Source organism: Labeo rohita, chromosome 4 (genome assembly GCF_022985175.1).
Source record: "Labeo rohita strain BAU-BD-2019 chromosome 4, IGBB_LRoh.1.0, whole genome shotgun sequence".
NCBI classification, from domain to species: Eukaryota; Metazoa; Chordata; class Actinopteri; order Cypriniformes; family Cyprinidae; genus Labeo; species Labeo rohita.
In genome coordinates this window covers 26,931,419-26,959,370 of record NC_066872.1, presented here as the reverse complement: position 1 = coordinate 26,959,370, position 27,952 = coordinate 26,931,419, and the positions used below count along the sequence as shown (strand labels likewise).

Below are 27,952 nucleotides of genomic sequence, written 5' to 3'. Positions count from 1 at the left end.
TATTCCTTTAAAGGGAACCCCACTTAATATAAAGTAAATGATGTCTCTTACGGAAACATGTAGAAGAAACCCACGAAAGACACGTCATTTAAAAAATTCGCATCGTTTTATACATATTTTGCGACTATGGGGGCACCATTATTTCATTGACGTGAAAAGGCTGCTGTTGCTATTTTTACCACAGCACAACTTTGAAAATTAAATACTGATACAATGCCACATTGTGTGGCTTTTGGTTGTAATTTTCTGTCGACGGGCAACAAGAGAAGCGATGCAAGTCGTCTCTGCTTTTCCTAGTGATAAGAAGAGGAGAAAAGAATGGGAAGATGCCTGTGGACGAACAAAACTTCCTAAACATCCACGTCTTTGTTCTCTGTACTTAAGCCCCGATGTCTTTGAGGCTTTTAGTAGACCACAGCTACTGAAAAAGCTTACAAATGGCAGAGACAAGAAACGCTAGATGCCATTCTGGCATAATATTAACATGACGCTGCAGCTAATGAAAGAGTTTCTCAGTGCGGATTTCACTCGACATCCGGGGCGTTTAGACTCCTTGCGAGTAAAAACGAAGGTACAACATTTAGTTTAAGCCTAAAAATACATCCATTGCCACCTGTAAGCTCTTTCAGTAGCTGTGGTCACGTATGAGTATTTTATTTTCCGAGTTGTGCTGAGGTAAAAATAGCAACAGGTAGCATCAGTAGCTCAGAATGCAATCATTTCATATCATAATGGCGGCCCCATAGTCTAAAATATGTATAAAACGATGTGGACTTTTTAAATAACGCAATTCTTTCATGGGCTTCCGACTACGTGTTTCAGTAATGGACTTAATTTACGTTATATTAAGCCATTCATACCCAGAGTTCCCTATAAAAAGTCCATAAGACAATAAATATAGTATAAACACTGTCAAATCAAGGAAAATCATGTTCTATCCTTGCCACTCTTTGATGGTTGTACTGTACAGACCAATACTTCCCGCCATGAGAAGACTTCCTGTGTATCCTGAAAGTGCAGCCCACTAAATCAATACATCACTCATTGCTGTACAATTATTGCTTAAAAGGGGGCAGAGGGGACTGGGAAGGATTTATAAATGTTCAGCACCATTTCAAAAGCTCATACATCAGCCTGAGACAATCAAAGGAGAGAGAGAACTAGGCAGATTGATAATGACTTGAGGGGAATCCGAAGACCAATGGAACAGTCCCAGTGTCGGGCCGTGGAGGGCTAGGCCTTGACACTCATGCTACAGATGTGGTAAGAGGTAGGGTGAGGGAGAGGAGAGGCCTCAGCCCGTGATACACACTTGCGGCTCGTTTTCCTGGCTGTAGGAACAAACGCTGCCCATCCGTTTCTGTGCTTCCTCTTGAAACCTTTAGCAGTTGATGTTAAAAAGTTGTCCGAAGTAAAGCCGTTTCCCTGCGCTGATGGATAACGTGTTGTGTGTGATTGGTGAAGAAAAAAAGTGAGCCACTAAACATACCCTGTCACCTAAACATGCACAGTGAGTAAGAGAACTATGTGTGTGTGTGTGAGTGTGATAATAGTCCCAGCGTATAAAGAAAAGCAGCTGTGTTGATTTATTACACGTCTCATTTGTTCCTCCATCATGCTACAGGAATAAGCCTTTATGATGGCTCATTTTCAATATCTTCCCAAGCCTCTGTTTCGCCGTCACCTGTCCTTTCTTAGGACGTTTTCCTATAATAAACCACAAATAAGCAGAAGATCAAAATGTGCAACATACTTAAACAGACCATTCACCCAAAAATGAAAATTACCCCATGCTTTACTCACCCTAAATGTATATGACTTTTTTTTTCAGATGAATACAATCAGAGTTGTGTTAAAAAATATCCTGCCTCTTCCAAGCTTTATAATGGCAGTCAATGGGTGGTGAGATTTTAAAGTCCAACAAAGAGCATCTATCTATCATAAAAAGTAACTTTACATGGCTCCTGGCGGTTAATAAAGGCCTGCTGAAGTGAATCGATGCGTTTGTGTAATATTAAAAAAACAAAAAAAACAAAAAAAACATATTTGTAACTGTCGTACGAGTGTTCATGAGAGAGTGGCGTTCCAGTGGATGTAGGAGGAGACTGGTTTTCCTTTGCTATAAACAAAACTTGGTTCACACAAGACTAGCATATTCTCACCGGAGCTTATGCTACACCTACGTCATCTGCTGGAATGCCACTTTCTCATGAATGCAAGTACGACAGTTTTAGAGATTACGGTTTATAAAGTTTTAAATATGGATATTTTTCTTACACAAATGCATGAATTCACTTCAGAAGGCCTTTATAAACCCCCCGGAGTCTTGTGGAGTACTTTTTATGATGGATGGATGCACTTCATTGGACTTCAAAATCTCAACAGCCATTCACTGCCATTATAAAGCTTGGAAGAGCCTAGATATTTTTTTTATGTAACTCAAATTGTATTCGTCTGAAAGAAAGTCATATACGCCTAGGATGAATTGAGAAGTAAATCAAGGTGTAATTTCCATTTTTCTACTATCCCTAAACATAAACTAAAACCCTTTATACCACGCTAAAGAAAAGTTCTGACAAATGGCTAAAAATGTCATGAGGTGTAACCAAATAAAAAAATAAAAAAATATTTTCTTTGCATAAAAAAAAAAAAAAAAAATATATATATATATATATATATATATATATATATATATATATATATATATATATAAGTGAACTGTTTTCAAAACTCCCCTTCACGTATGTTAAGGCAAAAATAAAAATGTAACAAATATAATTTAAACAAATATGTTTTTTGAGAAAAAAAACAAACAAACAAAAAGTTAACAAATTCATACTTTTACTTTTTTTTTCCAAGAAAATTGTTTCAACAAAAATCTGTTTTCTTCTACATGTTTTAATGAATATATGTATATATAAAATCACACACACATATAAATATCTTCATAAATTAATTCATAAATATAATTTTTAGGCAGTTGCACCACATGACATTTCACAACCTGAACTTGCCTCGTCATACACAGGTAAAATTATTGACTTTAATACTGTTATGAGGGTCACAGAGTTCCTCTTTATGATTTTTTGGCAAATTATTTGATTTGGCAAATAAAAGTTTTTCCTTTTTATAAGAAATAACACAATATGTGACCACAAAACCAGCCATAAGGGTCAATTTTTGTTAAATTTATATTATATTCAATTTATATTAAATATTTATTTGAAAGCTGAATAAATATGACAGGACAATATTTGGCTGAGATACAACTATTTGAAAATCTTAAATCTGAAATTCAAAAAAATTTGTCAAAATGAAGTTCTTAGCAATGCATATTACTAATCAAGAATTATTTTGTTATATTTTTGATATATTTACAGGAAATTTACAAAATACCTTCATGGAACATGATCTTTACTTAATATACTAATGATTTTTAACATAAAAGAAAAAAACAATAATTTTGACCCATACAATGTATTTTTTGGCTATTGCTACAAATATACCCATGCTACTTATGACTGGTTTTGTGGTCCAGGGTCACATATTATTATTATTACTGCTAATATTTTTTAAGTAATAAAAGGTTAGCACTTCACAAATAAGGTTTTAGTTCAACTAAGAATGAACAGTACTTCTACAGCATTTCTTAATCTTGATCATTTAATATTCAGCATTGGATTATTAAAATCAAGTTGTGTTTGTTAACATTAGTTAATGCACTGTGTATTAACATGAATTAACAATGAACGACTGTACTTTCATTAACATTAACAAAGGTTAATAAACACTGTAATAAATGCATTCATTGTTTGCTCATATCAGTTATTGTAAAGTGTTACCAATAAAAGATCAGTCTGCTCACCTTTAGTGGCCTGGTTGCTGATGGGTGTTGGGTTGGGGGCGTGTCTTTTGGAGGGGTGGAGGGGAGGAGAAAGTGAGCTCTCTCTATATGAATATTCGTCTCTGGGACTCCCATCCTCTTCCTCCGGGCTGCGGGGTGCCGAACAGGGTTCACTGCTGTCCCAAGCATCACTGCTGCTGTTGCTATTACTGTTACCCTGACTGGACCACCAGTGCTGCTGTAAAATATCACCCCCTGCTGACGCCTGCTGACACAGCAGCCCCGCCATGGACAGCATGCCCTGAATGGCATTATCTGTGCTCGGTGAGGTAGGACGTTCTCTGTGGACGAGAAGGGATTTTTTTTTATTACTTTAGCACAAAAATAGATAAAAATGACTTCAAATTAGGTTTTAAACTGTGCCAGGTTTCTTAGGTGTGTGAAATGAAGGGCAGCCGTACCGTTTTAGAGCTTGCTTGTGGTGGCCATGATGCCGGCTGCTTAGATGCTCCACAAAACTCCCTGAGTCTCTCTTGCTTCCTCCATCCTCTTCCTCAGAACTCTCTGACTCGGAGTGTTTCTGTTTAAAGAAAGTGTGAGAGGGTTACGATTTTAAGCCATTTAACCAATTGAAAGTACGTGTTTATCTTATTAGACATCATCAGTACCTCAGCAGAATCTTCTGCTTCTGACTCCGAGTCACTGTCTGAAGACGCTACATGTGGCGACTCTGTCCCGAGTTCTGTCTGCACAGTTAGTCCTGACAAAATAAGGTGAGAGTCTTATTTGCTTTTACTTTATAATCAGTGATGTTTTTGCCTGGCTTCAGTATTATGCAAGCATTCTGGGTTGTGATATCCTCTTCAACTCACCGTGATTGACTGGTTTCTTGATAGTGCAGCGTACTCTAAATTCATCCTCTCGCTTTTCTTTTTTCACTTTTTCTTGTTGGCACATCGACATTCTTTCCAATTTGATCCCATGTTGATGGCACTGCAACATTTCCACTCCGTTGATTTTGGCTGCCACATTGCTGATAGGTAACCTCTCCCTGTGAGAAAAGAGGACACTCTTTGAGTTTTTTTAGAATATAAAAACCCACCAAAATATAACCTTTACTCACATAATTAATGTATTACAATAAACAAATAAAATGTAAATGAAAAATAAAACAAAATACATAAAATATCATAAAAATACACTACCATTCAAAAGTTTGGGGTTGGTAATATTTTTTTTTTTTTTTTTTAAACACATAAAGACACCTTTTATGCTCACCAAGGATCCATTTATTTAATAAAAAAAAAAAACAGTAATTTTGTGAAATTTTATTACAATTTAAAATTGTAATAAAAAACTGTTTTCTATTTTAATATATTTTAAGATGTAGTTGATTCTTGTGAAGCAAAGCTGAACTTTGTCACATCAGTGTCACATGATCCTTCAGAAATCATTCTAATATGCTGATTGGATGCTTAAGAAATGTATTATTTTTTATTATTTCTGTTGTGCTGCTTAATATTTTTATTTAACATTTTTTCCAAGATCCTTTGATGACCATAAGTATAAATAAGCAGTAACAATTTAAAAGATTTTACTGTCACTTGTGATCAGTTTAGTGTACTCTTAATGAATAAAAATACAAATTTCTATTTAAAAAAAAAAAAAAAAAAAAAGAAAAAAAAAGAAAAAAAAAGTAACTTATGACCCCAACCTTTTGAATGATAATAATAATAATAATAATAGGAAAGCTAGTATAAAGAAAATAGTATAAATCAAACTTTATCATGTCAAGAATTGATAGGTACAAGAGGTAAAAGACCAAAAATTTCACTATTATTGCTACTAAATTCCACACTGTTTTTAAATATTTAAATACAGATGTCTACAAGCTAAAAGAAAACAATAAAATGTAACCATTCAATGACTTCTCAAAGTATTTTGCTTAATTCTAAATATTCAAATAATAAAGACCAAAAAAAAAAATCTCCTTTTTCTTATGTCTAATAAAGTACTACAAATCTTCAATTACTGTAACAAAATTTTGGTTATATTAACAATATTAATATGTGACCCTGGACCACAAAACCAGTCATAAGTAGCATATTTATAACAACAGCCAACAATACATTGCATGGTTCAAAATTATACATTTTTCTCAAATCATTAGGATGTTAAATCAGATCATGTTCCAAGAAGATATTTTGTAAATGTCCTACCTTAAATACATCAAAACTTACATTGTTATTAGTATTATGCATTGCTAAGAACTTCATTTGGACAACTTTCTAGGCGATTTTCTCAATATTTTGATTTTTTAGCACCCTCAGATTCCAGATTTTCAAATAGTTGTATCTTGACCATATTTTGTCCTATCTTAGCAAACCATACATTAATGGAAAGCTTAATTATTCAGTTTTCAGATTAAAAAAATTGAACCCTTACAACTGGTTTTGTGGTCCAGGGTCACATATTGCATATATGATTGTATTTTTTTTTTCTTAGTATAAGCATTGATAAGAACAAAAGTTAGTGACCAACAGATCAACAATATAATGTCACAAAGCAAGTGAAGCTATCAGGACCCTCACCGCATAATTTTGCCATTACACATCACCAGGCGCAGGGCATTGTCATGAGTACCCTCAATAGCCACTGCAGACACCGAAGACACTTTCTTGAACTTGCCATTCACTTTGGAGCTGAAGGCTGGGTCCTGTTACAACAGACGAGAGGAGGTGTTTTTTTTTTTTTTTACTGGAAATGGTTAATAATTGCATGCTGCTAAAGCAGTGAACATATCTGATATCAAGGGCAAAATGTCCTCTACAACCATTTAATAGCAGTGCATTACAGTCACATGTTAAGGACTTATAAAGGCTAATGATGCTTTGAAGAACAGACAAGAAACATGAGCTTAATGCCAGAGTGCATTATGAGGGGAAAAAAAGAGAAAGCAGCGCTCACCTCCTCAAGAGGTCCGACCTCTAGTCTCTTTAATACTTCCAGCGTATGAAGCTCCAGGACATCCAAGTTTGAGGGCAGTTTGCGGCTGTGGTGATGGTGGTGTCGATGATGATGTTCTCCCAGCCGCCGAGCGGCCCGCTGTGCCTGATATCCCTTCTCCAGTGATGAGCGCGTTAAAGAGCACTCAGCACTTCCCTGAGATTTTCCAGCTTTATTCGATTCATCCTATGAAAACAAGCAAATCACGTAAATGTCTAGGAGCTGCTTTAGCAGCCAAGTTATCATTAGGTTAACGTAAACATTTAAAGCACTAGTTCACTCCAGAATTTACTCACCCCTGTGCCATCCAAGATGTTAATGCCTTTCTTAAATTGAAAAGAAATTAAGGTTTTTAAGGAAAACATTCTAGGATTTTTCTCCATATAGTGGACTTCAAAGGGGATCAACAGGTTCAAGGTCCAAATCTCAGTTTCAGTGCAGCTTCAAAGAGCTCTGCACGATCCCAACTGAGGAATAAGGGTCTTATCTAGCGAAATGATTGTTCACTTTCTAAAAAAAAAAAAAAAAAAAGTATATAATTTTAACCACAAATGCTCGTCTCGCACTAGTTCTGCGATGCATGTCTGGGTCTTCACACATTACAGAATTACGTTGGAAAGGTCATGTGTAGTTAGCTCATCTGTGTACTTCGACTCATTTCCTCCAACTTCAAAATCATCCGACATCATTGTTTTACCATTTTTTGTAAAGGCCGTGTTCGCATGATCGCTTTGTAAACACTGGTACTTCCACCTACTTCACGTGTGACCCGGGCTGGTGCAAGACGAGCATTTGTGGTTAAAAATATTCTTTTTTTTTGGAAAATGGCCAATTGTTAGACCCTTATTCATCAGCTGAGATTGTGTAGAGCATTTTGAAGTTGCACTGAAACGGCAATTTGGACCTTCAACCCGTTGATCCCCATTGAAGTCCACTATATAGAGAAAAATCCTGGAATGTTTTCCTCAAAAACCTTAATTTCTTTTTGACTGAAGAAAGAAAGACATGAACATCTGACAGGGGGGGTAAGCAAATTATCAGGAAAGTTTCATTCTGAAGTGAACTAATCCTCTCAACTTCTTCAGGCTTGTCTTACCTCCAGGTAGCGGATCTCCTTGGTCAGAGCTTTAATGAGGCGGCTTGGCCTGATATTGTCTGGAACCTCACTGTTGGGTTGAGTCAACTGCAGAGGAAGCACACAGAGAAAATGAGCATGTACAACAGCCACAGGAGTTTCACCATAAAAATAATGACACAGAAAAAGCGGACATTCTCTCACCTCCCTCCTCAGCCATGTCTTCAGTGATGAGATTAAAGCTTTCACCCCGTCCACCAAATAACCCTGAGGTTGACATTTATCCTCCCGCAGCTCTGAAACACAAACGTGTTTCACTCTGAATCTTCGCTTGATCAACATGATACATCTACACTACACGTACGTAAGGAATAACTAATGACGAACCACTGAATTACTGAAAATGATACTTGATATTCCAACAATTTAACATTTGCATGTTTACAGTTCTCTGATGTTGGTTTATGGTAATATGACTTGGAGGTAAAGTGTTTATTTTTAATTATATTACTAGCTTTTCATCTACTCCTAAGTCTCTTGCAGTTCGCTCTCGATTTTTGGTTTGGGAAAATCCTGCTATAAGTTGTTCTGTCCCACTCACCTTTAAGGGTCTCCAGAAGATTTTTGCCCACATACCAACAGATGGCCTCAAAGTATGGGAACTTAAAGAGATCTGGAGTCTTCAGTCTGCGTTCCATCTCATAACACCTAAAATGTGGATAAGTAGTTCAGTTCCAACAGGAACATCTATAATACAGAAAGGCTTAATCAAAAGGAAACACACTGAGAAATTAATTCAGGGTTTTACCTGAGCTGCATGCCTATGTTTAAGTTATGCAAGAAGTTCCCACCAAACGCCATGGAGTCCTGAGAAGTGAGCACTGCATGGATCCAACCTGTAGAGGGCAACAGAGATCAACATTCAGGCCTCCAGAAAGACTTATGTTGACCTAGTTTGTCACTAGCTTGACTAAAAAGTATTATTTAATATAAATTAAATAATTGTAATTTTAGTGACGTCTCTGCATATGAGTCAGATATCATAATATTCATTAAACGGTAACTTAACACTAGTGATTACACCCATTAGAATATATTTTAGCTTAAAAATCAATAAAGCATTAAGAATATTTTCAACATTCTCTCCATATATTTTTTTTGTAATTTGAGGTTAAAAAGTATATAAATTTTAGAAAATGGACAATTGTTTTGCTAGATACGACCCTTCTTCCCTGGCTGGGATCGTTTAGAGCCCTTTGAAGCTGCATTTAAACTACATTTTGCAAGTTCAAACTCACAGGCACCATAGAAGTCCACTATATGGATAACATTCCTGAGATGTTTTCCTCAAAAACATAATTTCTTATTGACTGAAGAAAGAAAGACATGAACATCTTGAATGACAAGGGGGTGAGTAAATTATCTGTAAATTTTTGTTCTGGAAGTGAACTTCTTGAACACATCTTAAAAATTTTAATTTTAATATTTTATTTTAATACAATTCTAATCAAATCTAATATAATTTACATTTTTCCAGACAGTGAACTGAAGTTTAAGTTCAATTAACTGGCTAAAACTCTCTGACACTGGCCTTTTATTATGCCATCCTTATTATTCAGCCTGACATTTATAGACATCAGCAGAATAAACACCCTACTCACAATACACATCAGCAAATGCCAAATACAGAGTCATCTCACACCCACACCTCACCGCCACTGACAGAAACATCGGGTTTATCTCTCCGTCTAGCTGCATGTGTATTGGCCACCGTGTACAGACATGTTGCTAAACAAGAGGGGGATTTCAGCTTCGTCACATGTGACGTTCTGCTCGAAGAGGGAAACCCACATGCTCACTTTCACACACCACAAACACACATGCTGTGATAATGAATCCCTGCCCCGAGAACAGTTACGTCTACTACCTCCGCAGTGGTTAAAGACCATTTATAGCACTGCTGAATTAACACAGCGCTTCTGACGGGGGATTTAAATAACTCCCAGATACTTTTCATTCTGCATTCTTTCCATTCGCCAAGGTGCACGTGAATTGCATCACGGCCCTTCAGAGTGTTTTTATACTGTTTACCACGTTGCTCAGCAGAGTGTGTTGCCCAAAACTCCCACTATAACAAGGGTCATCAGAGCTGGACTCTGATACATATTTTCCTGGCAGGAGCACTGGGAAACCGCCTGATATTATTTTCGCCTTGCCGTACCACGTACGTGCTTTTCTACGAAAGCACACATCCTATTTGGTGTCGTGGGGTCAATTGAGGATACAAAAGGCATGTTGTTTGAGTCAATGACAGATCGTCCACAATAAAGAAAAGTTGCTTTTTGTATTTCTGTTCTTACAACCAGCAAGTAAAAAGTATTAACAGTTTTCCCTTACACATGGAACATTTTTTTTAAAATATGGTTTCATTAAAAATCTCATTACAAATATATATATATATACATATACATTTTATTTGAGCACCAAATGAAGGGAGGGGATCATCTTTTAATGGACACCAAAAATGATTCAGAAGTTTGGCTAATTTTACATTCTCACCTGTGGGGAGGAAGATGGTAGTTCCCTGCTTGACCACACATTTGTAACACTTGTCGACTTTGTCCCCAAAGAATACTTCGCTCTGACTGGGCGATGAGCTCCAGGACTCATATAGTGCAAGGTTAGCCTTGGTAGGCTTGATCAAGTAGAAAATCTTCTCTCCCTGAAGAGGGAAAAAACCATCCTTATCAGCACTTATCACTTACGTAACTGTAACATTACGACCAGATCTCCACAAATTGCTCATAAAAACCATTTAGATGGTCATATACAAAAGTACACTTCATAAAACAGATTCACGTCATCAAACAGGCCACATTTCTTACCCAGAGGACATGATACCACACTGAAGTTCCTCCAAAATCGATGTGGAAGTCTGTGTAACTGTTTTTCATTCCCATGAGACAATACTTCTGCACAAATGGTTTGGGGAAGAACGAGTCATCAGGCCAGTAGTTCTCCACCCAGGACATCTTCTGGGCAATTTCAGGAACCTCCACCAAATTGGCCATCCTAAAACAGACAAAAATCAGACTCCAAACAAGCATTTATATGTGTTGAATGTATAATGCACTGATGGATTTTCCACTGACATACTTTGTATCAGAGAACTCCAGGCTGATGAGATTTAACACTTTTGGTCGTTCAGGTTGGTAGTAATATTTCACAAACTCTCCCAGCTTGAGCTTGCTGTCTGCTTGTCTTGCAACATCAATCACATCAATTACTTTATTTGCACCTGGAAAAAAGAAAGTGGGATATTTTCAAATTGGGTGTGTGTTTACAGAGATTTTCTCATAATATAAATTCTGTCGCTTTTACAAACACAAAGTCTGTAATAAGGCTTTTGAGAGACGCAGCTGCAGGGCCGCAAATCACAAATGACAGCTGAGGACCGGAAACAGCGCTGGACAGCTGGCGGTGAAGTGACTGCAATCCCTCAACACACAGGGACACACGCAGCTGGCCAGCGTCTGATGACATGGAACAGCTGGAGGAACAGTCCCACAAACACATAATTGTGAAAGGCTCAAGGCCAAATTTGGGAACTGGACATAGCTGCAAAAATTTGCACTGCTTTTGAACCCAAGTTGCTATTTTTAATGGTCATTATTCATTTCCATTATTCATTTCCAGTTAAAATTCTGTAGACATTGGGTAGACATTGGCATGCTGACTGCAGGAATGTCCACCAGAGCTGTTGCCCGTGAATTGAATGTTCATTTCTCTACCATAAGCCGTCTCCAAAGGCGTTTCAGAGAATTTGGCAGTACATCCAACCAGCCTCATAACCGCAGACCACGTGTAACCACACCAGCCCAGGATCTCCAAATCCAGCATCTTCACCTCCAAGATCGTCTGAGACCAGCCACCCAGACAGCTGCTGCAACAACCGGTTTGCATAACCAAAAAATTTTAGCACAAACAGGGAAGCTCATCTGCATGCTTGTCACCCTCATCAGGGTCTTGACCTGATTGCAGTTCGTCGTCATAACCATCTTGAGCGGGCAAATGCTCACATTCGATGGCGTCTGGCACTTTGGAGAGGTGTTCTCTTCACGGATGAATCCCGGTTTTCACTGTACAGGGCAGATGGCAGACAGCGTGTATGGCGTTGTGTAGGTGAGCGGTTTGCTGATGTCAAGGTTGTAGATCAAGTGGCCCATGGTGGCGGTGCGGTTATGGTATGGGCAGGCGTATGTTATGGACAACGAACACAGGTGCATATTATTGATGGTATTTTGAATGCACAGAGATACCGTGACGAGATCCTGAGACCCAGTGTTGTGCCATTCATCCACGACCATCACCTCATGTTGCAGCATGATAATGCACGGCCCCATGTTACAAGGATCGGTACACAATTCCTGGAAGCTGAAAACAACCCAGTTCTTGCATGGCCAGCAAACTCACCATACATGTCACCCATTGAGCATATTTGGGATGGTCTGGATCTGCGTATACGACAGCGTGTTCCAGTTCCTGCCAATATCCAGCAACTTCGCACAGCCATTGAAGAGGAGTGGACCAACATTCCACAGGCCACAATCAACAACCTGATCAACTCTATGCGAAGGAGATGTGTTGCACTGAGTGAGGCAAATGGTGGTCACACCAGATACTGACTGGTTTTCGGACCCCCCAATACAGTAAAACTGCACATTTTTGCACACCTGTGCAATAATCACGCTGTCTAATCAGCATCTTGATATGCCACCTGTGAGGTGGATGGATTATCTCGGCAAAGGAGAAGTGCTCACTAACACAGATTTAGACAGATTTGTGAACAATATATGAGAGAAATAGGCCTTTTGTGTACATAGAAAAAGTCTTAGATCTTTGAGTTCAGCTCATGAAAAATGGGGGCAAAAACAAAAGTTTAGTTTATAATTTCGGTCAGTGTAATATTTTGGATCGGCTTGATTTTTGTATACATAAAAATTAAACTCTTCTATAACTTTTGTTGACAAACAGACAGAAATTTAAGACAGCCCTGGTCTAACAGTAGTCGTTCATTTTAAGCGAATAGTTGACTAATCAATGTTTATTAATGAATAATTTCAATCATAATAATGAGTCTTTAATTATCCCAAGTGCATGCATAAAGCTTCCCACTAAATATTTTTTAATAATGTTGATACCTAATAATAATAATAATAATAATAATAATAATAATAAAAAACTAGTGCTTTTTTGTTTTCGGTTTAGAGATGAAATCAGTGTCACTGACTCGTCATCTCTGTAGTAGTGGATGTGTCTGTATGGATGTTTCATACGGATTACATTATTACAGTAGACATTTTGCTCTTTACAGATATATTATTAATTATTATTATTTCTTATTATCTATAAAGAAAGTATACACAGAGTTTCGGTTATTTTTCTTTTTTTCCGACGCGCTCAAGTTCAGAGACTGAGACGGCAGTAAGCACATCCTGTTTGCTTTCATTATTTTACAAAAGCGCAAGGTCTCACTGTTATTGTGAGTGCGCACAAATAAACAGAGTCTTTAAAAATAGAGCCTCAAAAGATTACTCTTATCTGTTTGACCCAAAATGACAGAGTATTTTCAGAGAAAGTGACCGCACCAGTGCCTCCATCTGTCATGCAGTAAGTGCACTACTATTTAACTTCCACACTCCGCAGACACTTCAATTGCGCACATTTTCTAGGTTAACATTAGATTGAGCGGCCATGTAAAGTTGCTACTACTTACATATTTCAGATGAAAAGCCAGGGTTGATGAATGACAGGTGAGCGTTTGGATGTCCTGCCATATAAACTGTATTACCACATAGACCAGCCGGTAACTGTCTGTCCATCAGACTGTCTGACTTATTTTCTACAACTAAACGACTAAAAAAAATTTAGGTCGACCAAGCCTCTTCTCGTCGACTAACAGTTAGTCGACTATTAGGTGCCAGCCGTACACTCTTCCAAATCACTCTGTTTATGTTCCACAGATTATTCCAAATTGGGAATGACATAATGGTGAGTGAAAGACTGAATTTTCATTTTTGGGTAAACACTGACTCCCTTTTAAAACAGTTGTTCCGATAAATAATGCTGCATTCAGTTTGGTATCGTCTGACCACACACAACATTCTTCCCTAAATTTGGCCATACATGGAAGAACGAGTGTTTCTCATAATGTGTGTTTATCTTTTCTAAGAAAAGCAAAGCAGGTGTAGGGAGAAAATGGAAGAAACGACAGACAGAGAAGGTTAGTGGCCTTTTGTCTGTGCCCAACTGGCTGGGTAACATGATCTGTTGAGTGGTTCGCTCCCCCCTCTCCTTCTCTCTCTCTCTCTGTCTTGCACACACACACAGACACACACACACCTCTTCTCCTCGACACCTGTTACTATTAAAACACTTCCAGCTTAAAGATCAGCGGCGTGCGAAAGAGGGAGCCATGTAACATAAGCGTTGAGATAAAACAGGCCTATTGGGAACCTGAGCTCAGACTGGCTGTGCTGTACAACAGCTTTGTAACTGGAGATGAAGTGTTTTAGGCCTAATGTACAGGAAAGAGAAGATAACCTCCACAGCTGTACAGGAGTTAGGTCCAAACCCATTCACTACCGGCATGGACGGATAAACACAACCACAATACCACTCTGTAATTTAATGCTTTCCCGGTCCAAAGTGTTTAAAGTTGTTCAAAAATGATTTAACTTCAATAAGATGATATACACATGTAGGTTTATACAGCACAAATTTAACATGAGCCTGGTGAGTCAAAATGTGTTATTTATCTAAATTGGTCTCTTCTGCTCTACTGCCCCACTTGCCAGACACTCTCCGGGGCTGTTATCTGACAGACAGTAAAAGCTATGTACACACACTGAGCTCTTACCCACGTAATGCTCCACATCGCTGACAGAGAATGAGGGAGGAGGCAGTTTAAGCCCCAGTCCATCCAGGTCATGGACCGCTATGGGATAATTGAAGCCCTCCCTCTCCAGGTAACGTTGGGTAACCTGGCTCCCATGCATCGGCACCAGAACCTCATCGCCACTATGAAACAGCCAAGACACACAAATCAAGTCTTATCAGGTTGGTGCAAATTCCAAACGAGATGTAACTAATGATTGCAATTATATCATAAAAACACATTTGAAGTCAAAACAGGAACATCTAATCAAGTTTTTATCCAGACGTGCTTGTACCTGGCAAAGCTCCTGGCCTGGAGTTGCTGTACAAACACAGCAGTTCCTGCCTGCACGGGGCGTGTGCCATCATTTGGCTCCGTGTAGTCATGCCTGTGCCAGTTGTTACGCTTTTTCACTGTGAAAGAGAACAACACATTCATAAGGCTGATCCTGGAACGCAACAAACGCAAACATGTAGACGCACACACTTACTCATGGAGGGTCCGTGGATGGGCTCACAGTTGGGACAGTGATAGACATCGATATCAGCAGCATGGTGCTCCACTACCTGAACACAACTGAAAAAAAGCAAACTGAATTAGTACCAATAAATATAATTCTGGCACAACCATATGAATGTTGCAGTAGCCACTAGCAAAGAACGCATACAAGTCTTAACACTTAATATGACGTAAATGATGTCTCTTATTGAAATACGTAGTCGAAAACCCATTAAAAATGTACCACATCGTTTTTTTTTTTTTACATATTTTGGACTATGGGGGTGGCATTATTTCAATGACTTCATATGGTCGCATTTGGTGAGCTACTGGCGCTACCTGTTGATGTTTTTTTAACCACAACACAACTCGGAATAAGCAAGTTGGAAAAAAAAATACTCATATGACGTCACATTGTGCGGCTTTTGGTTGAAATTTTCAGTCGAAGGGCAATAAGACAAGTAATGTAAGTCTTCACTGCTTTTTCTAGCGATAAGAAAAGGAGAAAAGAATGTGACGATGTGTTGGCGCAGATAGCCTTGTGGGTAGTGCGCCAATATACAGCGCCGTTGCGCTACGGGCGTCCCGAGTTCGAATCCCGGCTTGAGGACCTTTCCCGATTCCACCCCTTTCTCTCTCTCCCACTTCACTTCACGTCAGCTAATAATCTGAGAGAAAATGGGAAGATGCCTGTGGACAAATAAAACTTCCTAAAGACCCACGTCTTTGTTCTCTCTATTTTGGCCCTAGGAGACCAGAGTTACTGAAAGAGCTTACAAACGGCAGAGACAAGAAACGCTAAATACCATCCTGGCAGGATGTAAACATGCCGATCCTTGTTAAGACGCCGCAGCCACTGAAGGAGTTTCTCAGCTCATATTTCACTTTATATCTGGGGCGTTTAGACCACTTGTGAGGAAAAAACGCTGGAATGGCATTTGGTTTAAGCCTACGCTTATATCCATCACCACCTGTAAACTCTTTCAGTAGCTGTGTTCATTGTATCAGTATTTTATTTTCCAAGCTGTGCTATGGTAAAAATAGCAACAGGTACCGCCAGTAGCTCACCAAGTGCAACCACTTGATGTCATCAAAATAATCGCACCCCCCAATAGTTCAAAATATGCAAAAAATGATGTGGATTTTTACAATAATGTAAATCTTTCATGAGTTCTACCACATATTTCTACACAATGGGTCACCTGATGAATGGCTGCTTGTAGATCCTACTTGTGCTACCTGACTAGTGAGGTTTTATAAACTGATGTAAACACTGATGACATAGAAATGTAAATGTTGTACAGGAGAGTGGTGTCATCATCCAAGCATGTACTACAAATATACACTGCGTACGTCAAACATTGTGTGGGCGAATGGTGATACAATTAACAGGGCGCTGCGTCACAGTTGTGGGATTTCCACCACCATCCATGTCACTGGAACCGCAGGCCAAATCACCTCGCCAAACAAGCCAAACCGCAACCACAACCATAACGCTCAGCCGCCCACACAAACACACATTCCAGAGGTTCATTCAGAGTCACGCTGCCAACCACGTGAAATCAGCTAGCTGAGTTTTGACAGTCGAGCGGCAAGAGATTTAGTGATGCCGAGATGAGTCAAACAACTGGGGCCACACAGGAAAACACCGAAAAGACTCACACACACGTGTTTACTGACACTTAGTGTGATATTTGACTTTTCCTGTAGCTTACATATATCAGCATCTTTCTAGTCAAGCAACATTGCCATAACACTCTAATCTAAATGGGGGCGAAATGATCTCCAAAAACACCTACAAGCATGTTAATTCAACAAAACTCATTAAAATGTATAAATTGAGCCTCTTTAGCTGACCACAACAACCCTTAAAGGGATAGTTCACCCCAAAATGAAAATTCTGTCATTAATTACTCACCACATGACATGGAAGAGAAGAAATTGTTGAATATAGTCATTATGTTTGTTTTCTTTGAGCACAAAAGGTATTCCTGTAGCTTCATAAAATTATGATTGAACCACTGATGTCACATGGACTATTTTAACAATGTCCTTTCTACCTTTCTGGGCCTTGAACGTAGTAGTTGCGTTGCTGTATATGCAGGGTCAGAAAGCTCAGACTTAATCAAAAATATCCTAATTTGTGTTCTGAAGATGAACGAAGTTCTTACAGGTTTGGAACGACAAAAGTGTGAATAATCAATGACAGGATTTTTATTTTTGGGTGAACTATTTCTTTAAGAAGCACCAGCTCTGCAATTGACAATCGAAATGACATCACACCAGTTTGTTCTTTGATTTCGGTATTTGTGGTATTTGCTGGTAATGACACTTCATGTTCTGCAGATTACGGGATATTGCTACAATCATGTATCACAAGAGTGGTTTTACCCTTTTCAGTTCCCCAAATCAAGTCTTATTTGAGTTTTAATGATGCTGCCATAAAAGCTTCAACTCTGTCTTCCTTTCTCGCCATCAGAATAGAGTTAACATCAAGAGTGGATGCTGTGCTATATGGGGCTGTTAAAATCAGCAGGGGACTTCAGCAGAAAGGTGATTCTCCTCAAAGAGAAGACAGCCTTTGAACACAGGCAGAGGACTGAATGTGCTGCTGTCTCAGCTTTGATCTCCTCATTATTGCAGGAAGCAGCAGAAAAAAAACTGAGTAGGACCAGGAAGCAGAAAGTTGCTGTCGTCCCAAATGAGGCCTAGCTGGTGCTAAATGTTCCTTGGCTTAATCTCTTCTATAATAAAGCCAATACTGTCAACACTATTCCGCTTCTAAAAGTGTCATTTTGACAGTGTCATTTTATGTCCATATGGTCCATTATCCATATCAGCTGTCCCATACTCACAGATTCTACTGCAACTCAAATTAATAAATTTGTTGCCGTTTATTTGAGCAACTGCTTTTAAGATTGATGCCAACACAGATTCATTCAAAATGCGGTTCTTAATATTTAGAAAAAAATATAATTAGAAAGCACAAATGACTACAGTTACCAAAATTGATATCGTCAGTAACGTTTACTTACGTCACTAATGTTTAGCCAGCGTTCAAAGAGTCAAATTGATTGCATTAGGATTCAAAGATTGTGATTGGTTGATTGAATAATGTTATATTTTTGTTTGTCAAGTTTCGCTTTTATGTGGAAATAAGACAGATTTGCAAGCCATTTCAAACATTGCAAGACTGCTTTTAGCTAGAGCTGTCAAACGATTAATCGTGATTAACTGCATGCAAAATAAAAGTTTGTGTTTACATAAAATGTGTGTGTACTTTGTATATTACATACACAGATGCATGTATATATTTAAGAAAAATATGCTAATAAGCAAATGAAATCAGTATTAACAGAGGTGGCTTGTAGGTGTATTTTCATGTTTAATGAGGTTCAGAGGTGACATGAGTGCAATTAAATTCATAAATTCATGTTGAGATTAATATTTCAAATACAAAATTTAGAATATAGAAATATTAAATGATTTAAATAACTGAAGTGATACTTTAAAAATGAACCTAAAACTGGCAGTAGGTGGCCGCAAGTCACTGCGTTAATTACTGAATCATTCATTCATTTGATTCTTTCAAACAGCTGATTAATTCAAGAATAAATCTTTATGAATGGGAAATTGAATCATTGACTCACTAGATTTGTTTTAAAATGCACATTCATTCATAAAACACCACTGTGTATGAAAAGAGATGCGCAGCGGCTCAGTTGTGACTTGTTTCAAACTATTTTTGATGATGAAATAGAGAAAAATCAGGCAATAGTGTTATAGGCAGACAATGTAAGTCACTGAATATTAACTTCTGCTTATTTAACTGTTGTATTAAATCAATATCTCATTTACAAACCCCCCTTTAAAATCATTAAAAGGTGTCACTCACCTTAGTTCATCGCAATCTCACAAAGTTGCATTATGATCAACAAAGCTCTAAACACCGCACAATCAACCTCTTATTTACACTCTCTCTACACTTTGTTTATGAAAGGATTTGTGAGATATGTCTGTGGTACATTACTCAACGTTGCAAAAACAGCTCCCTTCAGCACACACAAATACATATGCTGATCAGGTCAATTGCACTAGTGCTCCTAAATATTTTTTCATAGTCGCACGCAGTAGTTTTTAGTTGCAAATGCGACTGAAATGGCCTAGTTTTAGCCGATAGTAAGTATTTTAACTGTTTATGCACATTATCTCCCTACGTTTACATTTAGTTTAGCATTAAATGCTACTTTAAAATAAAATTTAAAAACATTATTCATTTAATAACTGTTAAAAGTAATATTCAGCAAATCATTTTCATACTGCGCACATGTTGTGATGTCTAAATTCACTTGTAACAGTTAAAATGACTGGTTTTATGTAGACAACAGAAAATAATTGTAATATTTTTAACATTTATTTAATATAGATATTGAAACAAACCTGTAACAAGTATCATGTACTGACCATAACGCAACCTAATTAACATGTTATTGGTGCCAGCTCAAATTAACCAGCTCGTCTATTTATTATGACTGCGAAATCCTAAGATTCTGAAGAGACTGCAGTGTGGATCTGTACAACTATGGTCTGAAAACATCAGACTTACAACCCAAAGACTTTAGCATTTGTCGGATGTTTGTCTACTATCCCTATGATTCACTTGGAATAAAATCTCAGTCTCCAAACGGGATGGCTTGAACCAGTGCCGCGACTCCAGCTCACGCTGCGATAAAGTCACCTGGGTATCAGAGCCAGACATGCGATGACACATGAGCAGATGGGGGAGGAAAAGGTTTAGGGATGAATGACTCTACACCCACTCTCCTCCTCCGCTTCCCTCCTACGTGAACCAGACAATGAGGGAGAGAACAGAGCGCTCAGATCCTGTCTTGTAGTTGATGAATGAACTGAAGTTCTCAGCAGTTTGGACAGCATAAAGACCAACACTGCTTAAGTAAAATACAAAAGCTGTACTTGTTCCAAACCAAACAGGCTCCCACAATACACAACATCTACACACAATCCCATAATGCTTCAAAGTAATGTTGGAATAATAGCACTTATGAAATCAGCCCACGTGAACGGCACAACAATGTCATAATAACCATCTAAAAGCTCTTTGAGCTCTGACTGTACAAGTTTGCTTTGTATTTAAAAAAAAAAAAAATCAGGTGATAGACTCAACTTTTTGGTATCAGACAAAAATCTCAGTTTCATTGTGGATGTTGATTATACAAAGTATTTCATGTGTTTTACCTAGTGTTGATGAAGAACAGCTACACCTAAAAGGATTAAATTGGTAAAGAAAAAAATATTTTTCATCACCTCTTCTTCACTTTTCCATTAACCCTGTTTTATTCCCATTACGTCATGCTCATTAAACAATCTTCTTTTTACTGCGTACATTCAGTTATGGAGTTTGACCATCTCACCCACAATCCTTTTTTATATACAGTGCTCCATTTATCTCCCTGTCTTAGTTTCATAACACCATGTGAACCAGGTCAGTGTGCCACATGCCCTGGAATTGAGTCAGCCTTTCTGTCACCTGAGTAACTGATTAACTACCCACCAGAGAATCAAAGGCACAGAAAGTGCTAGTCAGGAACACTCTGCTTAATGTTAGCCAGGAACCCACTGATAATTTTTTTTCTAGAGGCCAGAATACATCAGAGATGGAAAAAACAAAAACGTTGTAACCAGTCTAAATCTCTCAAAGTATGGTGTTAATTTGCACCATGTTATCGCTCTGGAAAGTGCTCTCCTCCATTTTCTGATACAACCGGATGCGTCAAGCTCTTCGCAGCTATTTTTTCATTTCAAAGTTATGTCTTTAGGCCTGCACTATTTACTAAGGCCTGTTACTAATGAGTATTTTGGTAATCGAGTATTCGGATAAATATAATTAATATGTTTTAGGTAATAAAAATAGACCTAAGCAAACAATAGCCTTTAAAATTACTTAAAATACATACTGTATATAGTAGCAATGAATCAATAATAATTAGTTTAAATAAAGTATCAAAAGCAAGTAATCATATGCGTGATCTAATCCTTGATAAATACTGACTAAACAACATTTAATTCAAATGTTCACTTAATCTTTAATATTTGGCCATTCCTCTACGACAGAAATGCTACAGCCACTGTAATTTCTTAAATATGTGGACATCAAAACGTGTAAACTCAGATTGAAGGTTTGAGCTTTCATACTGAAATCGCAATGAACAGTTAGCATATTGAGAAAGATATTGATGTATTCTCCTTTGTTTGTGTAGGTTTCTAAATGATTAACTTTATGAATCTGATGAAATGGAACACATTGCGTTCCTAGATGAATGTTACAATAAACGGAAACTCAAAACAATATGCAGAGATGGAGTTCGAGACCCTCCACACATGTAAATGATAACAGTTTGTGTGGAGCAGCATTTACTGTGAACGGAGCCGCTCTGAGACGCACGTACGTAACCTACACGCATGTAAATAATTAAAGCACATACATTAATCCTGGCTGCATCACATATATTGATTTAACTGAATTGTAGGGTTTTTGAAATTACAATAGTATTGTGCTTTACTATGATTTTTAAATGGGATTAATATATCATTATCAAGCAGCGTTAGAAAACGGTCTAATAATGCGTTTAATGGATTCTCGTCAGTGGAATGCACCCTTTCCGATATTTTGCTAGTTACCTGACACCTGATTTTTAAAAATCGAGTACTTGAATTGAATCGAGGAATCATAACAGCCCTAGTTATGACTGCTAAAAATGTCTTCGTGTTCTATCAAAACTAGTTGTAAGTATCTCTTAATTCAGCCCCACAAGATCTCGTCAATATGGCCATCTCATGTTGTCGAAACTTCTGTAGTTTTTCATTGTTCAGTCTCTTTCCACCCCATCAAACAACAGCAGAGCCCAGTGTTACCACCCTGTGAGACAACCAGTTCAAGTTCAAAAAAGTTCAAGTCGTATACGCAAGCTGAGTGTTCGGAAAATATGCAGTTTACCAAAAACAGGTTGCCAGTGTACAGTTCACACATATATTGTTGATGATGACATTCACTGTACACACACCCTACTGTACTCATAAAAACTGAAGTATGATTTGGACTTGAGCAGATTAACAGTCTTTATTGGATCTGTGGAGCACCTACATTATCACTACCTCGGACAGTGCGTTAGTACAAGTCAAAGAGACACTACCAACTAAACAGTGACAATTTAGACGTTTCATTGGATTAACCCACTACAGAGCAGACAGGGGTCAACAAACCAGGCCCTGATAAGTCAACACTAATCTTCAGGGCGTCTCAGGTCTGGAAGCGACTCACACTACGTTTCTGTTGAGACTCAGAAGCGCGTTTAGGATTTAATGAGACATAATGAGTTAAACAGCAAAACATCCTCACAAACTGAGGAGAGGAACCAGAGGAGGGAAAGTATAACACTGCCTTTACTTGCACTCTTTCTATCGTTAACTCATGTTCCTGTCAAACGTGCACACATTCAAGTTTGCTTGCACTTTGCTGTGGCAGAAACAGTTTTAAGAAAGATCCACAAACAGCAAGAAAATGTCAAGGCCAAGTGTCAAGCCATTCTTTGTAGAATGCAGAAGGATTCCCAACTATGAGCAATTCAGAGCCAAACAAGTCTGTATTTGGGAGAGTACGACTAGATGGGGTGTACGTGCACACATCTGCTGACCCCATGTGACCCCAAGTTTTTTCATGCTTAGGGATCCTCCCCCTATGCATCCCATATCATATTTTTAGCCCAGTTCTTGCTAAATGCAAAAGTATTTTTGAATTGATTTTGATGTACATCTCTAAATTAATTACGGGTTGGACTTAAAGCAGATTTTAAGTTAATTGTAGGTGGAGTTCAAGCAGACTAAATGACTGGAAAAGTCTGGCATTCGTCAACAGAGAAAAGTTACTCATTCCACTGAAAGATCCAAGTTTGTTCATAATAACATCACAGATTGAGTTAATTTTCATTTCAACTTCAAGATGAGTTTACTTTTAAGACAGTTTTGAGAAAAAAGCTCAGGTGGACCAATAGTGAAACCCCAAGCCTAAATAAACCAATGCTTTCTTAAAGTTTCCAATTGAAACCAAGTGATCACTGACCTACTTGAAGACACTCAGGCCCCCAGAATGTGTTTGCTTTCGGTCTGAAAAGGACAAAGGATGGTCTCAACATGAGCTCTTTCTAAACTACATATTGAACGTGCAGCTCCATCAATCAGTAGTCCTGCGGCCATCTAAACTCACCTGTAACTCTCAAAGAGCTAAGGTCTCGTTAAACAAATCACGACCTGCTATAACTCTCCAGATGAAATGGCTTCTACAGAGAACTAAATGTACCATCGCATGCCCTCAGGGTTAGGTTTAACTTTTATACTGATTGATTCGCAGGTTCATACATTCACCTCACGTGCTCTCAAGACAGACATCTGCATTCTGCCACACTTTCTGGTCTCCAAACTCATGAGAAGTTTCACATCTCAGATTTTGGGAAAGTTGGGAAAGCGAAGTGACACAGAGCATGTGGCAACGCTTTTGTGCGTCACTGACGCTGCAGAATCGCAGAATCGCTCCCTTCACTTCTTCTTCTGGCCTGCAAAGGCGCCAGTCTTTGTCTCACACTCTCACAGGGTTTGGGGAATCTGGCAGCTCTACAAAGTTACGCAAGACTTAATTCTCAACACCCGCACAACCGCTCACTGTGTACTGGCGGTTACTTCGCACGACAGGAAGGCAAGCTCAGCCCTGGCTCATTTACAGAGAAGATTCTGTCCTGAAGCTTAAAGGCAGCCACTTTTGACAATATTCCAAAAAATGCTGGCGTGCCAAGATAGATACGGTTTTGTTTGTGTATCTACCTATCATAAAACATCTGTTCTTGGAAGTACTAGAAATCCTCATATTGCACAATCTGTCCTGCCACATAAAACAATGTGGCACAAGAGAACAATATAAACATGGCAAGATCAGACATGATTATCATATGCATACTTGTCAAAACTCAATTAAACCAATTATGTTCATTACAGATTAACCTTACGTAGTTATATACATGTATATGTTACATATATATAACAAATCTACAGCTACCTCTGTAAATATCTTAGTGAAACTCACTAAGCTGAGGTAAGTCTCAAAGCAAAAAGATTAAAACTTTTGGCCAACAGCCATGTAAGTCATAAAATGCTTCATTTTAGGAAAATCTGAGTTACATAAAGCGAAAAAACCCAAGTTAAGCAAACCATGTCAAGCTTAAGCATACAGACGATTTAAATGCCTCGTTTCATAACACACACACACACACACATACAGATGAGCCATGTGGCTTTTGGCAGCTCACTTCTAAAGGAAAGCAGAAAAACCTAAGGATAGTGGGAGACCGGTTGTCTTAAAAGTTCCCCGTACACATTTATCATGAAAACATTTGACAGATATCGATCAATAACGCTCAAATCACAAGCGTGTCGAGCGTGATCTCCCACCGTCATATTTAAATACCCCCAACGCTCGTCACCAGCACTTTCACATGACACCCCTGATTTACAGCCAAAATACCCCGGTGGCAAGGCAGCCTGTACACACCAACCGTCCCAGATCTGTTAAGAAGGCCTTAATTTTCATACCTGCCGTGGAACCAGTCTTTACAAATGTCGCATTCGATCATAAACCGGTTAACATCATAGGGCTGCCGGCAGACACAGTAGAGCGGGGCAGCCGCCATCTTCCTAATGTCCCTAAACAACGCTGAGCACTGTAGGGGCGGGATTAATGTCAGCGGAAACTCCCGAAGGGGAAATAGGGGCGTGGTTAACACAAGCGGAAATTGCCGAAGGAAAATCCGACTAGTGCCGACATCAGCGCCTGCCACTGCAGACATGGGCTCAATCACGAACACTCGGAGGTTTCGATGAATGCAGATTGTAGGCGTACTGCTTTTTCTCAATAAAATTCAATTCACACACCGAACTGCTGTTAAAACATTAACAGGGTGTTGATTGTCCTTTTCCTGATCCGAAAACACCATACAGGTCATTGACCTACTAACATGATGATTATGTCAAATGACATACATAGCAGATCCTGAGGCGAGACAATAAAAGTAAAGCAGGTGAATGATATAAACCGTAATATAAATTAAACAATATTTGTACACCATATGATATCACCATTTCTATATGATTTATTTATTTTATTATAAATATTTATTTTTTATAACGATTTATTTATTTAATTTAATATTTTATTTTTTTTTATAAAATAAATAAATGCAATGAAGTACGCAAACGTAGACTATTTAATTATAGGCGTATAGGCAAATGAAACAAATGCACAGAATATTATGTACAACAATCCTCTGTATATTAATTCAGAATCAGCGTGCTGCACGTGTACTACGTGATCAGCGGCGTTCTTTGACATGCGCAGATAGTAGCTGGGGGGAGGGGCTACGCAAAAATACACACAGGCTGATATAACTGGGCATATATATATATATATATATATATATATATATAAACACATAGGCCTACACATTAATAGGGTTTTATTGTTATGGCTGTATAAACAAAGCAGGAAAATATTACAAATACATATTATTAACACATAGGCCTACACATTAATAGTGTTTTAATGTCATGGCTGTACAAATAAAACAGGAATACAATATTTACGCATATATATTGTTATGCCTATTACATTTAATATGACGTAAAAATACTAAAAATGAACACTAATATAATGAATATTAAATAAACATCGATTTTACATAAATAATTGCAATTATATTATAAATTCGTACACAGATATTGATGTAAATTTTCGAATGTGACGTAATGTTTCCATAACACTGATAAAAACATAAACGTAAAAAGGTATTGCTTAATACAAAATTAAATATAACATCTAAATTAAAAGGGGGACATAATATGTCATAATGTTTCCCGAGTCTTCATGAAGTAACTGAGCAGTTTTAATAGTTTCAAGAATAATTTGGCACAGATGGATTGAATTGAATTGAAAAACTAAATGTAATTAATTTTAATTTTATTTTATTTACAGGACATGGTGTCAGCGACAGATTCGCACAATTTTTTTAGACGTGTGCGCCATCTAGTGTTGAATGGAGGAATGTGACGATGTTATTTACTGATATGCCTGTATTTACTGACTTCACATGCCACACCGTAAGTTCATCATCGTCATAATAATAATAATAATAATAATAATAATAATTAATACAATAAAATAACACGATTTTTACATTTATGGTTAAATTGCTAGTGTTGTACATACTTGTGATAATATTGTTTATTTTATTATTATTTAAATCCTAATAGTACTAGTCATAATTGTAGCTGTAGTACCAGAAATAGTGTATAAGGACCATTCTACAGAACTGGTCCAAAGTTGGAAACGTCTTGAAAAAAAAAAGTATGCAAATTGTATAATATCCAAGGTACACATTTCGAATGATTGTGCAGTTAATTCTCATATTGTACTTTCGGTAAGTTTTGAAATATTTTTCCTCTCCCCAGATTTGTCGCTACCAAAACTGTAATAATAATTTTGTTACAATTTTGCTTACATCTACATTGTAAATATATATTTTTGTTGCTATTTTATTAACATTTTTACAGAGGTAAATCAACAACAATTACATTTTTAACAATATTTCAAGTGTTATTTATGATTTTTTTTTTTTTTTGTATTTTTAATCCAATTTGTCTTTGTAAAAGCCAAAAAGTTGATCATACTAATTTCAAAGAAATCTTAAGTTTAAATATATACAGTATAATATATATACAGTAATATAATATATACAGTAGTCAACATTTATAACAACAATGCCCATTCCTGTCTTAGGACAACTTTGATGAACTTTTTTGATCCCCTTCAAATTTTGATTACTGTACATTGAACCAAAAAATATCATAACATCTTAATTGATAATTCAGTATAGTTATTTTTGACTAAACATCCCATGTTTCAGTAGTGACTTTTTTTTTTTAATACTTTGTTAATGACTATATCACATTACAGAATTTTCAAACAGTAAAACACTACATAAAAATTACAGAATACTAAATATTTGCATAACTGCTTGTTTATTTTTCCCAAATAAAGGATTATGTATTCCCTTTTCTCATTACTGAAACAATGTTGACATGTTTTGGTCATGACTGTTTCAGTAGTGACAATTTTTTGGGATAACATAAAAACAAAATGTTATGGATTAATTTCTAAAAAAGCGTGTTCAACCCTTTAACTGAAGTTTACTTCACCATAAAACAAATAAATCCTAATCTAATTATGACAAACTATACATTGTTGGAAAGGTCTAAGACTCCTAAATAGATATTCTACCATATGGTTTTGTGATAGAAATTATGTAGGAAAAGTAATAGATTAATATATGTCAAGAATGCAACTTAACCTTTGTCACAAAAGACTTTCTTCATTTTCCCTATCTCACAAAACAAATCATAAGAAATTATATATCAGTTCAAAACTTAAAATCTCAAAATTCATCCATTGAAAGGCGTTTTGAAATCAGAGATT

General features: G+C 37.4%; 1 protein-coding gene across 1 annotated transcript in view; it reads right to left on the bottom strand.

The window, feature by feature from the left end:
- Positions 1-25,155, bottom strand: part of kdm7aa (lysine (K)-specific demethylase 7Aa) — a 25,176-nt gene extending 21 nt beyond the window's left edge. Inside the window, exons 1-18 of the mRNA XM_051107147.1 lie at positions 25,018-25,155; positions 15,353-15,438; positions 15,158-15,275; positions 14,845-15,005; positions 11,082-11,223; positions 10,811-10,997; positions 10,485-10,647; positions 8,734-8,821; positions 8,527-8,633; positions 8,130-8,221; positions 7,947-8,033; positions 6,812-7,036; positions 6,436-6,560; positions 4,717-4,895; positions 4,513-4,604; positions 4,306-4,424; positions 3,866-4,185; positions 1-1,707 (exon numbers count right to left, since the gene is read on the bottom strand). The exon at positions 1-1,707 is cut by the window's left edge and continues 21 nt beyond it. Coding sequence (XP_050963104.1) covers positions 1,619-1,707; positions 3,866-4,185; positions 4,306-4,424; positions 4,513-4,604; positions 4,717-4,895; positions 6,436-6,560; positions 6,812-7,036; positions 7,947-8,033; positions 8,130-8,221; positions 8,527-8,633; positions 8,734-8,821; positions 10,485-10,647; positions 10,811-10,997; positions 11,082-11,223; positions 14,845-15,005; positions 15,158-15,275; positions 15,353-15,438; positions 25,018-25,115 — 2,478 coding nt within the window. The 5' untranslated portion in view covers positions 25,116-25,155 and the 3' untranslated portion in view covers positions 1-1,618. The remainder of the gene's footprint in view (positions 1,708-3,865; positions 4,186-4,305; positions 4,425-4,512; positions 4,605-4,716; positions 4,896-6,435; positions 6,561-6,811; positions 7,037-7,946; positions 8,034-8,129; positions 8,222-8,526; positions 8,634-8,733; positions 8,822-10,484; positions 10,648-10,810; positions 10,998-11,081; positions 11,224-14,844; positions 15,006-15,157; positions 15,276-15,352; positions 15,439-25,017) is intronic.
- Between the last annotated feature and the right edge of the window lie 2,797 nt (positions 25,156-27,952).